At 38.3% G+C, this 15,538-nt stretch overlaps 1 protein-coding gene across 3 annotated transcripts in view; it reads left to right on the forward strand.

Moving 5' to 3' along the window:
* Window positions 1-1,470: 1,470 nt before the first annotated feature.
* The window catches only part of LOC149029760 (Glycosyl hydrolase superfamily protein), a 35,918-nt gene continuing 21,850 nt past the window's right edge, over window positions 1,471-15,538 (forward strand). Inside the window, exons 1-2 of one of the 3 annotated variants that reach the window (XM_089142101.1) lie at window positions 1,471-1,804; window positions 1,891-1,964. In XM_089142101.1, the coding sequence (XP_088998227.1) occupies window positions 1,532-1,804; window positions 1,891-1,964 (347 nt within the window). In that variant the 5' untranslated portion in view covers window positions 1,471-1,531. Of the gene's footprint in view, window positions 1,805-1,882; window positions 11,199-15,538 lie in introns of those variants that run through there. The other 2 variants (XM_089142099.1, XM_089142100.1) reach the window with 2 other exon arrangements.

Consider the following 15,538-nt stretch of genomic DNA (forward strand, 5'->3'; position numbering starts at 1 on the left):
AGATCAGTTCTTAAGCAAAACCATTTTTTAATGTTTTTATGCTAAAATATCGTTCTTTGCTTGGAAATGGACATTTGATAAATCCGTTCTAAAAATATTTTCAAAATACTATTAGAATAAGTTAGTGTTTGATAAACTCGTTCTAAGGTTTCAATTTGAACCAATTTTATCATTTCTGTTTCTATTCTTTGGTAAAAATATCTTTTTGATGTTCTGCAAAACACTTTTTTGACTTAAAAACAGAAGAACAAACCATTTTAACAAAAATGCCTCTAACCCGTTCTATTCGGTTCCCAAAAAACAGAAGAATGCCAAAAACATTTTTTAAAAACATTATCAAACACACCCTATCATACCCTTTCATAGTAAATTGGGGCAGCGCCACTAACTAAGCATTTTGCTTTGCAAGGTTACAATTAATCAAGACTTGATCTGACACTTGCACAGTAAATCAAAGCTGGAGTTCAGACTTAAGATTCAAATCTTATTGGTCCCACTAATTATGCGTTTTGCTTTGTTCTCAGTGTGAAACATCAAGACTTTATTCGAACATTTCATAGTAAATCAGAGCAAGTCAGACTTGGAACCACTAGGCTGCATTTGTTTGCAAAGGTGGGGTGAGAAAAAAAAACATGTGGGTCCCATGTATAATAGGGGTGAGGGAGAAGGAAAGGGTTTTGTGGAAAAGTGATAGTGGTGGGTCCCACTTTTTACTTTTCCCACAAAATTCCACCAAATATGTGGGGTTTTAAAATGGCTTGGGGTGGGAAAGTTGGATTGCGACATCAGCAGACAAGTTTTCTTGAATCTATCATTTTAGAATTTAAGGGAAAAGTAAAAAAATCTGCACTCTTTTCAAGAATTTTCCCACCCCACCTTTATTCCAGCAAATAAACGCAGCCAGTGAATCCTACATATTAACTGTAAAAAAAAAAAAAAGAAGTGAATTTGGCATGGGCTTGACCAGATTTTGTGATGAAAGAAGTGTCAGCTGCTCCCACGTTGGAGAGGTGATCTAAATTCTCATTGGCCACTCATACAATGAAGTGTCTGCTGCTCCCACATCTCCATTTGAGGAGCTGAAACGTTGAATGATTGAGGCGAGAATTGGGTCAAGTATGGCAATTTTATGCAATGGAGGATTGTTCATGGCCGTTCCACGGAGCAAAGCATAGAGAAAGAATGAGCAGAGGTATAAAATTATTCTTTCACCCATTTTGGGTGGATCATTTTACATACTAAGTGATTTTTTTGTCATTTTACACGTCCAGTTAACTGTAGTTTAACTTGTAATTTTGAGTGTAACCGCCATGTAATTTAAGAAATAAAAGAACTGATCAACGATTTACTCCCTCGGTGCCCAATAATTTGCTTTTTTTTTTTTTGGGTAAACAAAAAATCGATGCCCGAATCCGATACAATGGGACACCAACGTAGTAATGCCGTTACCCGATCTATTTAAATCCTATTCAGAAAGTTCGATTTTTTTGTTTTTGGAGAAATCAAGTCGAATCAGTGAAGGTAAGTAGAGATGGGAAAGAGACGAGAGCGACGAATTCCAGCGAATCCCAATCGCGATCTTCAACGGACGGAAGCAACAGATCGAGAAGATCGAAGCAGTAGCAGCGTTGCTTCTGATCGCCGCCGGCTTACCGTTATCTTCTTCGCCTCCCTTGTCTTGCTTCCCATCGTTTCACTAATCGTTTACCGTGTTAAACTGGTTCGGCAGTCAACCGATGAGTTCCTCTCTGTATACGACAGAAGCCTTGTGAAGACTAACGTGAACTACCAAGAGATCCTCTCTGTAAGTTTTATTTCTCGATATATTGTTTTGTTTCTTAAGAATTGTGGGATTTCAGATTTGTTGTTTTATGCTTCCAAGGAATCCAGGAACATTCGAAGGTTTCGGAGAATACAAGCAGTCGACGATATACTAATCCAGTACTGGCTTATGTAACCCCCTGGTATGGTTTTCTGTGATATCGATTCTTATTCATAGAGTGGCAGTATCGTTTTAGCTTAGTGGTGAACTCCCCAAACGATACAGATAGTTATGGGTCTGATTGTAGTGAATTTATCTCTGCGAATTTGCATATGCAATAACACTAGAAAGTGGCAATTAACAATAGTAGAGGCAACCATCTGAATACTAGTAAGGAATTCATATGTTGCCAGTGAGCAAGTTTGGCATGCAGAATACAGCCGCCTATAGTTTATAGACTCAAGCATTTCTGATGATGCAACCTTTTATCTCAAAACACCTAGGAGGAGGGAATGAATGTTAGGGTTAGGGTTTAAGCACGAGGTTGCTTAAATCATTACACCTTGAGTATCTAGTTTGTAATACCAGACCTCTGCTTTCAGCTAGTATTTATAGAATAAATACTGAATTCTATTGGTAATTGGACTCTCCTACAAGGCCCATTACACCGTTAGATCGTAACTAATCTGATGGCTCATATTAAAACATAAGTTGAGTATGACTCAAATACCTCAACAATAAGTTGGGTATAACTTGAGTACCTCAACCTAATTGGGTATGACTCAAATACCTCAACAATCTCCTCCTATGTTCTACATATGACTCTTGGATTAGTCCCAGAAATGTAATGTTCAAACTCAATACAGAATCATTCATAACTTTCCAAATTTAATAATATCCAATTAAATTCAAATGAATACTTTAAAATAGAATCATTAGTTTTAGAATTAATCTAAACAAAATCAAATCAAATTAAGGTTTTATATAAACTATTTAATTTGTATGGACAAATAATAGTTCCTTCTAGCCTTGAACGATTTACTCATCAAGTAAATCATCCTCGTCGAGCTCCAGATTAAGATGCTCTCCTCCATTTTCGTCATTTCCTGTAAATTGTCAATGAATTTCATAAGAAAATGACTCCAATCATTTAGACAATATATATATACCAGTATCTAGTTTTACTAAAAGAACTTAGTACATTTCCACATAATGACTGAAAGAACATTTGCATTTTCATCAAGTTTCTCTACAAGAAAAAGATCTAAATGGTTTCTTTTACCAAGAACCATACCATGTTTTTATTTGGAATGTTATAATCATCTTGTCCAACATAGTTGTTGATTGTATCATCAAAATTGGAATGACAAATCTTTCTATGGAAAACATATCATCAGATGTGGAATGATATATAGATAACAATAACATCATTGAAACCTATTTAACAATTTCTATATTTCTTGTTTGGAATAATAAGGTAATCAAGCTTCATATAAAGGTTGCTACATCATCAAAGTGGAATGACTTCACAAAGCTTTATACTTCACACAATTTTACCAAATTATCTGAAATATGTATATTGTCATGAATGTTAACAATGGCTAGATCATATTCGAAACACTTCAAAATAACATAGAATTTTGGATTAAGACCTACCTATGTGGTGATAAGCCCCTTGTTATACAAGTATATAAACGGAAGGGCAAATAAGGGAAAGCAGCATCAGTTGTAGCAAAGCCACAGAGAACCTAGCACGTCTAATATCTGAAACAGGGGAAGGGACAGGTGGCAACTCACCATTGGTCATTGGACACTCCAGCTGGCAGAAGATGATTGGATAGAAGAGTAAGTTTTGTTGGAGTTTGTTACGTGAAGGGGAGTATGAAAGGAGGAAACTGGGAGGGAAAAGAGGAGGAGAAAATAGAAGCAGCAAGCAGAGCTTGCGGAGAGAGGGAAGACCTCTGGGAATGGCTTAGCCATTATGTTGTTCAGGTTTATCTGTGTTTCAATTTAGTTTGATTAATAGTCCTAAATCTGTAGTATATTCATTCTATCTTGTTCAACAATTTCCATATAAGAATGTTAATGGAATCGACTATCATCTGATTACCAATCTGCTGAATATTGTTCTGAGTTCTTAAGCCTTCAGTCTATAGATATCGATTAATGCTGTGTTTATTTCTGAGATTGGAAGAGTATAGATCTGAAACAGGGGGTTCTATCATCCTGGTATCAGAGCGCGTGAATCCAGGGAATGGTAAGAAGTAGAATGGAATCCAGAGTAGAGATTGTCGAGACTGGTGTGAAGGATTTACAAGATCAAATGGCGATCATCGATTCCAAGCTCAATAGAGTTGAGCAGAGCCATATAGCTTTTGTTAATGAGTTGAGAGCATACCTGCAGAAAGGGAAGTCGATAGAGGTAGAAAACACCATGCCAGAGAACACCGTAAATAGAGGTAACGATCCCATTCGCACTTCCATAAGAGACGAGACCCAGGAAACCCTCGGACAGGAGCAGCAACGAACTACGGCACCGATGGGTCGACGAGAATTTTTTCCACGCCATTTGGAGTTACCAATTTTTAACGGTGATGACCCTAATGGTTGGACAGCGAGGGCTGAGCGATACTTCACGCTGCAAGGGCTTTCTAAAGCAGATAAACTGCAAGCGGCTTTGATCTGTTTTGAAGGGCCGGCACTAGGGTGGGTACAATTCAGGGAATTACAGAACCCTCTCCATTCGTGGGTAGAATTGAAGTATGAACTACGGCGGCGATTTGGTTCGACACAGGCAAAATCTCCCTTAGAATTGATCATGGAGCTCAGACAAAATCACATAGTAGCTGAGTATAGGGGACAATTTGAGACGCTCGTCGCTACTGCCGGCGCCAGAGAAGACGACTGGCTTCAAGGAGCTTTTCTTTCAGGGCTGAAGGAGGCGGCTAGGGCCGAACTACAATTGTTTCAGCCAAGGGGATTAACTCAGATAATGGACTTGGCCCAAGCTATTGAGGCTAAAAATCTGGCAGTAAGTGGGCCGAAACCATTTCTTACAACCCAACCCAGCATTGGTTGGGGACAGCCAACGGCCCAAAGGACAGTAGCAGTGAACTGAAACACTCCAATTGGGCCCCGATTTAATCCTAGCACTCCAAGTAAACCTAATCGTTTCGGTTCGACCACAGCAAACCAACCAACCTTAGGGCAAAACACTTCGTGTTCTCCATCGACATCGAAGAATGCCCCTGCAACTTCGTCCGCCGGAAGTAGCAAGCCGCGATGGTTAACTCCAGAGGAAATGAAGGCCAAAATGGACAAGGGACTCTGTTTTAGCTGCGATGGGCCATATTCTCGAGGTCATCAATGCCCTATGAAGCAGATGAGAGTCATGCTTGTACATGAAGAAGGTTCAAAAGAAGAAACAGAGGACATTGCGTTGGAGGCAGTGAACAGTGATCAACAGTCCCATAACCTGATAGAAATCAAACTGTCACATAGCTCGGTAGCAGGTCTCGATTCACCTCGAACGATGAAGCTTAAAGGAACGATTGAAGACATCCCTGTTGTGTTGCTGGTAGATTGCGGAGCTACACAATTTTATTTCGCTGAGTATCATGAAAAAAATTGGCTTGAACGTGGAAGGGCAGAAGTGTTTCCAGGTGACATTAGGCGATGACAAAATAGTGAAAGGACAAGGCCTGTGTCGCAATGTACAAATTGCGATCGATGGTGTGGAATTTACATTGGACTTGCTGCCGTTCGAGTTGGGAGGAGTCGATGTGATTTTAGGTGTAGAGTGGCTATCGTCGTTAGGCGAGATACAGAGCAATTGGCGATTGCAGACGATGCAGTTTCGGTGGAAGGAAAGGCAAGTGACATTAAAAGGGGACCCTGCACTACTCAGGTTAGAAACCACCTTACAACAATTCTGTAAACTGGTACAGTAGGAAGATGAAGGAATTTGGCTAAAACTAGTACCAGCAGATGCTCAGGCAGGGGCTAACAACAGTAGTAAGGTGAGCAAATTGCTAGAAGAATTTCCATCTCTGTTTGCAGAACCCAGAAACTTACCACCGAGAAGACCCTATGATCATTCGATACGATTGGTCGACAGCAGCAATCCACCAAATATCAGACCATATCGGTATCCTCATTTACAAAAGAATGAAGTGGAAAGGTTAGTCAGTGAGATGTTATCCGCTGGCCTAATACGACCAAGTGTGAGCCCGTATTCAACCCCGGTGCTGTTAGTACGAAAGAAGGATGGAGGTTGGCGGTTTTGTGTTGATTATCGTGCACTCAACAAGCTTACGGTACCCGATAAATTTCCCATTCCAGCAATTGATGAGTTACTAGATGAATTGGGAGGGGCCAAGGTGTTTAGTAAGTTTGATCTCAAGTCTGGCTACCATCAAATTCGAGTGGCTCAAGGGGATGAAGAGAAGACCGTATTTCGAACACATGATGGACATTACGAGTTCCTTGTAATGCCTTTTGGACTGTCAAATGCACCGGCCACTTTTCAAGCACTCATGAATGAGGTATTTCGAGAGCACTTAAGGAAGTTTGTGTTAGTTTTTTTTGACGACATCTTGGTTTATAGCAGGTCCGACGTAGATCATTTGATTCACTTGCGAAAGGTTCTCCATCTCTTATCACACAATCACTTGGTGGTGAATTTGAAGAAGTGTTCCTTTGCGGTACCCACCTTGGATTATTTGGGACATATAATTTCAGCTAATGGAGTTGCAGCAGACCCGTAAAAGCTCTGTTGCATGAGTGAGTGGCCACAGCCCAAGAATGTCTGCGCTTTGAGAGGATTCCTTGGACTCACGGGGTACTACCGGCACTTCGTGCGGGATTATGGGAAAATTGCCACACCCCTCACCAATTTATTAAAAAAAGATGCTTTCCGATGGGATGAATCAGCTACAGCAGCCTTTGAGGAATTAAAAGTAGCCATGACATCACTGCCGGTACTAGCCATGCCTGATTTTTCAAAGGAATTTGTGGTGGAAACGGATGCATCTGGTGTAGGTTTTGGAGCTGTCCTCATGCAAGATGGGCATCCCATTACATTTTGGAGTAAAACTTTATCCCCCCGCACCCGCACTAAATTAGTTTATGAGAAAGAGTTGATGGCCGTAGTGCTGGCCATTCAAAAATGGTGCCATTACCTCTTGGGCAGACACTTCAAGGTCCGCACGGACCAAAGAAGCTTACGGTATTTGATGGACCAGAAATTGGTAGCCGAAGATCAACAAAAATGGATTATGAAGCTATTGGATTATGATTTTGAGATCATTTACCGACCGGGATGTGAGAATAAGGCGGCTGATGCCTTGTCTCGACAGATGGAAGGTATACCCCACCTCTTTAGTTTATCGGCAGCAACATGGGAAGAGGAAGAAAGTCTAGCAGAAGCCATCCAAAAATTTGAGCGTTGTAAGAAGGTGGTTCAGTCCTTGATCAATGGCTCCATTGACTTTCCAGATTATGAACTGAAAAATGGAACTCTCTTTTACAAGAAGAGGCTGGTCATTCCTGAGAATTCCACACTCATTTCTAGACTGTTATCTGAATTTCATTCCACCCCTTTTGGAGGCCATTCTGGATATTTTCGTACCTATAAAAGGCTGGCTGCAGTTGTGTATTGGTTTGGTATGAAGAAAGCTGTGAAAGACTTCGTGGCAAGTTGCGACACCTGTCAACGAAGCAAACACCAAGCAATGAAGCCGGCAGGACTGCTACAACCCCTCCCCATCCCCAATCAAATATGGGAGGACATCAGCCTTGATTTCATTGGCGGTTTACCCAAAACCCGAGGGGGTAACATCATCCTTGTAGTAGTGGACCGACTGTCAAAGTACGGGCATTTTATTGCACTTACCCATCCATTTACAGCAAGGGAGGTTGCCATGATTTTCAGTCAAGAGATAGTACGTCTCCATGGTTTTCCACGGTCAATTGTATCTGATAGGGACAGATTGTTCATGAGCAACTTTTGGAAGGAGTTATTCAAATTGACCGGGACTAACCTTAAGTTCAGCAGCGCTTATCACCCCCAAACGGATGGGCAAACGGAAGTGGTGAACCGGGGGCTAGAGATATATCTCCGCTGTTTTTGTGCACGGCAGCCGAAGAATTGGACTACTTGGATCTCTTGGGCAGAGTATTGGTATAATATCACTTACCACTCGGCTACTAAGATGACACCATTCCAAAGTGTTTATGGCCGTGCCCCTCCTCCTTTACTTAAGTGGGCCGGAAGTACTTCCAAAGTGGATGTCTTCTTATGTGAATGGGATCAAATTTTAGATGAGCTGAAGACCAACTTGCGGGTAGCCCAAGATCGCATGCGCTCCTCTACGAATCAGCACCGCCGAGATGTTACCTACCAAGTAGGGGATCAGGTGTTTCTCAAACTTCAGCCATACCGTTTCAAGAAGTTAGCCAAATGTCCTAATGAGAAGCTCAGCCACCGCTTTTATGGGCCTTATTCCATAACAGCACAAATTGGCCCAGTTGCTTATAAGCTTGACCTTCCACTTGATTCTAAGGTTCACCCAGTTTTCCATGTCTCACAATTAAAGAAGGTCGTTGGGCCACACATCACTACTCAGCCCCTACCAGCATGTTTGGCAGACGATGGGGAACTCCAGCTTATCCCTGAAGCTCTCTTAGACATCCGGTATTCAGCTCGTGGCTCTCTTGAGGTGCTGATTCAATGGAAGCATTTACCTAGTTTTGAGAATACCTGGGAGGACTTTACTGACTTGCACACTTAATTCCCTGATTTCCACCTTGAGGACAAGGTGAAACTGAAGGTGGGGAGTGTTGATAAGCCCCTTGTTATACAAGTATATAACGGAAGGGAAAATAAGGGAAAGCAACATCAGTTGTAGCAAAGCCATAAGAGAACCTAGCACGTCTAACATCTGAAACAGGGGAAGGGACAGGTGGCAACTCACCATTGGTCATTGGTCACTCCAGCTGGCAGAAGATGATTGGATAGAAGAGTAAGTTCTGTTGGAGTTTGTTATGTGAAGGGGAGTATGAAAGGAGGAAACTGGGAGGGAAAAGAGGAGGAGAAAATAGAAGCAACAAGCAGAGCTTGCGGAGAGAGGGAAGACCTCTGGGAATGGCTTAGCCATTATGTTGTTCAGGTTTATCTGTGTTTCAATTTAGTTTGATTAATAGTCCTAAATCTGTAGTATATTCATTCTATCTTGTTCAGCAATTTCCATATAAGAATGTTAATGGAATCGACTATCATCTGATTACCAATCTGCTGAATATTGTTCTGAGTTCTTAAGCCTTCAGTCTATAGATATCGATTAATGCTGTGTTTATTTCTGAGATTGGAAGAGTATAGATCGAAACAAGGGGGTTCTATCATGTGGTCTTTAACCCCATTTCCCCCACAGTTTTGAATGTTCGATCTTTGTCTACTCCCTTTGTAAGGACATCTGCCATGTTCTTCTTTGATCTTACATCAATCAAAGAGATCACTCCTTGTTCAATAAGATAATTCAGCACGGCCTGTCTTAGCCTAATTTAACTCCTCTTACTATTATAGAGTGAGTTATTAGCTATCATTGTCGTTGCTTGATTATCACAAAACAAACTCAAAGAAAGTTACCTTTAAGTTAACTAATGGAATATCCAGGATCAAATCTCTTATCCACTCTGCCTCATCCCCTGCTGAGGCTAGAGCATATAATTCTGATTCCATAGAGCTCAGAGCAATGCAAGTTTGTCTCTTAGATTTCCACGCAACAGCTGCTCCACCTAGTGTAAATATATAACCACTAGTGAATTTGCTGTTTCCTATGTCTGAGCATCATGATGCATCAGAAAATCCTTCCAAAATTGGAGGAGGTCCAATATAGCAAAGGTTATAGTTTGTAGTACCCTCAAGATATCTTATTAACCTTTCAAGGGCAGTCCAATGCTCTGTACTAGGATTACATGTGAAGCGACTCAGCATGCCTACTGTATAGGCTATGTCTGGCCTAGTGCAACTCATTGCATACATGAGACTACCAATCAGTTTAGAATATTCTGACTGATTCATATTCGGTATAAGCTTTTTGTTATAATCATATGGTGTCTCTACCAGTTTGCATTCATAGCCCTTAGCTACTAGACGTGCTTTGAGAGTTAACAGTTAAAGTTACACTACCACTATGAAAAGAAATACACATGCTAGCATTGCATAAAAGGCTAAGTGAAATTAAATTCTTTCTAAATTAGGAACTACTTTAACATCTTTTAAAGTTAGTTTCTTACCTGAATATAGAATCAGATTTGCAGTTCAGGAATTTGTCCACTAGTTGAGGTATTTGAGTCATACCCAATTAGGTTGAGGTACTCAAGTTATACCCAACTTATTGTTGAGGTATTTGGGTCATACTCAACTTATGTTCTAATATGAGCCATCAGATTAGTTACGATCTAACGGTGTAATGGGCCTTGTAGGAGAGTCCAATTACCAATAGAATTCAGTATTTATTCTATAAATACTAGCTGGAAGCAGCGGTTTGGGTATTCCAAACTAGATACTCAGGGTGTAATGATTTAAGCAACCTCGGCTTAAACCCTAACCCTAACAATCTTAAAGCAGTAGTTTTTCTTGAGAAATTCTTATTCAGAAAAGGTGATCGACGTTGCGATCAACGCTGCTTGGAGTATTCTGCGATTCAAGTAATCAGTGAGTAATCCTCCCTCACAAGTAAGTGGTTTCCTCCATCCGTACTGATTTTGCTTTGAAAGAATAAAGTTTCTTTTTTTAGTAAATTCGAATGAACGAACAAATGAATTTTTCTGTCTTGATCGTTCTTTTATAATTAAATATTTGATTCGACGAAAAGTCAAGCAATCTGTACTCGGTTTTTCGTGATTTTATCTTCAGAATAATGACGGCTTCTTACATTGAATTGCATTATGAAACCTTTGATTTCCGTTAACCTTCTGATAAGAGAAGGTAACATTGGTTTTGTCATCATTGGTTTTTTCCACTTTGGAAAAGAAGTTTGAAGATTGTTTAATCAAAGAAAAACAATCCTTATCAAAAGCAATTCTGCCAATACCTTAAATTTGGTTTTGACTCGGTTTTTGAGGTAGACTAAAGTTAACCTGACAATGACCTTTGGAACTCGTTTTTTGAAGAAGACATAAAGTGACGTTATGTTTAAAAGGTTTTTTAAACAAAAGACAACGACTTTATTGTTTTTTCGTTTTGTGATCAAATTGTATTTCTTTTTGAAGATCAAAATTTCTTTTAGAAATCTGTTAGATTCAAACGAATGAAATATTGGTTTGTCTCGTTTTTTTTGAATTAATATTTGATTCAATGTTTCGAATTTTACTTGAGAATTAAATATCTGATTCGATAGGAGGTAACGATTACGTTACGAAGGTAACTATTACTTTATGGAGTTTTTTTTTTTTTTTTTTTTTTTTCGAGAAACAATGAGAAATTCTGACAAGTGACAATGCCATGCTTTATTTTGATTAAAAACAAGGCATTGTTAGAGAAACTTTGACAAATTCGTTTTTGTCTTTATCCATAAAGTGGAGTACCTCAAACAAAAGTGACAAGGTATTCAATTTTAAAAGCAATTTTATGTTGGAACTTGGAACTCGTTTTTTGAGGTATACTGTGTTTATAAAGTAACTTTTGTTTAAAGTGTTTTACACAAAAGACAAAACAACTTTATTGTCTTAGTTTTATGAATCGAATTCTTTATTTTTTTTCATCATTGCATTGAAATCTGGTAAGTTTCCTTTTGTCTTATTCACTGATTTGAAAAGAAAATCATAAAAGTATTTTTTGCTACTTTATTCATTCGACAATAAACCAGTGATAAAGAAAAGGAAGAGTAGACATTGGTTTTATACTTTTATTTCATTTGTATCTTTTTTCCAACCGTACATCATATTTTTGAAAAGAAGATGTCAATTTTGATTTCTTGAAATTCGGTTTTGTTGAGTTGACATAAAGTAACTTTATGTTAAAGAGTTTGTTTTTTTTTAACTCTAAAAGACATTGTCAGTTCTGATTTATTTATACTCAGTTTTGTGAGATAAGGTAACTTTATGATTAAAGTTTGTTTGTTAAATAAAAAAGAGACAAAAGTTTTGGACAATTCTTCCTCCTTTTGATAGGACATTCAACAAGTAGTCTCTGCCAAAAACCTCATCTTTTTTCCATTGTAATTCAGTGATCTCCTCAACAGTATTTTCAAAAGAGGATTCTACTGTATGAAACACTTTCAGATACCTTAATCCAAATTGTGTTTTTCTTTTCCAGGCATTAAATTCAGATCCAGTAAAGGTCTGTAGTTTGACCATGTCAATTGGAACAACATCCATTTTGATCCTGGATATAAAGAAAAACAAGTAAAGAAAGATACAGGTAATAATTATAACTGTTAATATGGCAACTATTGAGGGTATCTTAGTAGCCAGTACCAATGGTTGTCACTTCGGTTCCACCAAAATTAGGTTGCAGTAACCAATTCACTTTGTTAAAGTATCAATTAATTCCAAAACAACAATAGTTACTTTAATCAATTCACGCTACAGTAACCGCAGATGAAAAGTAACCGAATAAAAGAGATAACCACAATTGATCTTTTAGAATCATGATAGCTTTCTTTAAAAAAAATTCATAATTTCAATTCAATAAAGGAGAGCTAATCAAGACTTTGACTATCCAATGACTGTCTTCAACAAGGTTCAATAAATAAATAATGATTTAATAAAGAACCGGTAATGATGACTTTGGTTTTAAAATCTTGTAACCTTCTGAGCATTCAGTTACCCAAAAAATCGAATCAGTAAGTGACTTTGTCTCTTTTTGATTTAACAAACAAACTTTAATCATAAAGTTACCTTATCTCACCAAACTGAGTATAAATAAATCAGAACTGACAATGTGTTTTAGAGTTAAAAAAAACAAACTCTTTAACATAAAGTTACTTTATGTCAACTCAACAAAACCGAATTCCAAGAAATCAAAATTGACATCTTCTTTTCAAAAATATGATGTACGGTTGGAAAAGAGAGACAAAGGAAATAAAAGTATAAAACCAATGTCTACACTTCCTTTTCTTTATCACTGTTTATTGTCAGAATGAATAAAGTAGCGAAACATACTTTTATGATCTTCTTTTCAAATCAGTGAATAAGACAAAAGGAAACTTACCAGATTTCAATGCAATGATGAAAAAAATAAAGAATTTGATTCATAAAACTGAGACAATAAAGTTATTTTGTCTTTTGTATAAAACACTTTAAACAAAAGTTACTTTATAAACACAGTATACCTCAAAAAACGAGTTCCAAGTTCAAACATAAAATTGCTTTTAAAATTGAACACCTTGTCACTTTTGTTTGAGGTACTCCACTTTATGGATAAAGACAAAAACGAATTTGTCAAAGTTTCTCCAACTATGCCTTGTTTTTAATCAAAATAAAGCATGGCATTGTCACTTGTCAGAATTTCCCATTGTTTCTCAGAAACCAAAAAAAAAAAAAAAACTCCATAAAGTAATAGTTACCTTCGTAACGTAATCGTTACCTCCTATCGAATTAGATATTTAATTCTCAAGAAAATTCGAAACATTGAATCAAATATTAATTCAAGAAAAATGACAAACCAATATTTCATTCGTTCGAATCTAACATATTTCTAAAAGAAAATTTGATCTTCAAAAAGAAATACAATTTGATCACAAAACGAAAAAACAATAAAGTCGTTGTCTTTTGTTTAAAAAACCTTTTAAACATAACGTCACTTTATGTCTTCTTCAAAAAACGAGTTCCAAAGGTCATTGTCAGGTTAACTTTAGTCTACCTCAAAAGCCGAGTCAAAACCAAATTTAAGGTATTGGCAGAATTGCTTTTGATAAGGATTGTTTTTCTTTGATTAAACAATCTTCAAACTTCTTTTCCAAAGTGGAAAATACCAATGATGACAAAACCAATGTTACCTTCTCTTGTCAGAAGGTTAACGGAAATCAAAGGTTTCATAATGCAATTCAATGTAAGAAGCCGTTATTATTCTGAAGATGAAATCACGAAAAACCGAGTACAGATTGCTTGACTTTTCATCGAATTAAATATTTAATTATAAAAGAACGATCAAGACAGAAAAATTCATTCGTTTGTTTGTTAGAATTTACTAAAAAAAGAAACTTTATTCTTTCAAAGCAAAATCAGTACGGATGGAGGAAACCACTTACTTGTGAGGGAGGATTACTCACTGATTACTTGAATCGCAGAATACTCCAAGCAGCGTCGATCGCAACGTCGATCACCTTTTCTGAATAAGAATTTCTCAAGAAAAACTAATGCTTTAAGATTGTTAGGGTTAGAGTTTAAGCACGAGGTTGCTTAAAGCATTACACCCTAAGTATCTAGTTTGGAATACCCAAACCGCTGCTTCCAGCTAGTATTTATAGAATAAATACTGAATTCTATTGGTAATTGGACTCTCCTACAAGGCCCATTACACCGTTAGATCGTAACTAATCTGATGGCTCATATTAGAACATAAGTTGAGTATGACCCAAATACCTCAACAATAAGTTGGGTATAACTTGAGTACCTCAACCTAATTGGGTATGACTCAAATACCTCAACAATGAAGAGACCCGAAAAAAAAAAAAAAAAAAAAAACTGAAACACGCACTAAGGTACTGATTTAAACTTCTGGATCCGACTGAATCTCCTCTCGTGCCCGGGACGATGAGTCCTGCAAGAAAGGTTAGATGCGGGCTGGCTTGTATGCCGGGTAGCTGCCTCCGATGGCTAAGTCAGATGATGAGCAAGAAGAATTCTTATATAAAAGCAACACAAGATAATGCTCAGAGTGTCTTGGATCCTTATCGGAGGGGTATGACCCTCTTTCTATACTGTAAGTATAACCTTTTACGTACTTGGTAAGTTTACCCGATGGAGGCTGTTGTTTCTCCTAAGATTATGCCTCCATGTCGTTGGTCCTGCTCGATCAGTGATTGAGTTGACCTTCCTCATTGAGAACGGTTGCTATATTAGTCTAGCATACGTTATGCCTTGGTCGGGGTGGTCGGCATATGTCCCGACTAACTAGCATGTAGAGCCCCATCCGCATCAGACCCGGTCGGGTAGGAATCTTCCGTATCATAAGCCCCCTATCCCGATGTGTTTACATTGTGCGGGATAGCAAGGAAGATTAAAAAAGTGCAAGACCTTAAGGAAGGTGCAAGATGACCGGGATTGACCCGAATCAAATTATTGCCTTAAAAAAGTGCAAGACCTTAAGGAAGGTGCAAGTTGACCGGGATCGACCCGATTCAAATTATTGCCTTAAAAAAAGTGCAAGACCTTAAGGAAGGTGCAAGTTGAGCGGGATTGACCCGATTCAAATTATTGCCTTAAAAAAGAGGTAAGGATCCTGTCTTGGAAGGCAATAAATTGATTCGGGTCCATCCCGGTCATCTTGCACCTTCCTTAAGGACTTGCACTTTTTTAAGGCAATAATTTGAATCGGGTCGATCCCGGTCAACTTGCACTTTCCTTAAGGTCTTGCACTTTTTTAAGGCAATAATTTGAATCGGGTCGATCCCAATCAACTTGCACATTCCTTAAGGTCTTGCACTTTTTTAAGGCAATAATTTGAATCGGGTCGATCCCGGTCAACTTGCACCTTCCTTAAGGTCTTGCACTTTTTTAAGGCAATAATTTGAATCGGGTCGATCCCGGTCAACTTGCACCTTCCTTAAG

Source organism: Hakea prostrata, chromosome 1 (genome assembly GCF_041222555.1).
Source record: "Hakea prostrata isolate BN-2017 chromosome 1, UWA_Hpros_2, whole genome shotgun sequence".
Taxonomy (NCBI): Eukaryota; Viridiplantae; Streptophyta; class Magnoliopsida; order Proteales; family Proteaceae; genus Hakea; species Hakea prostrata.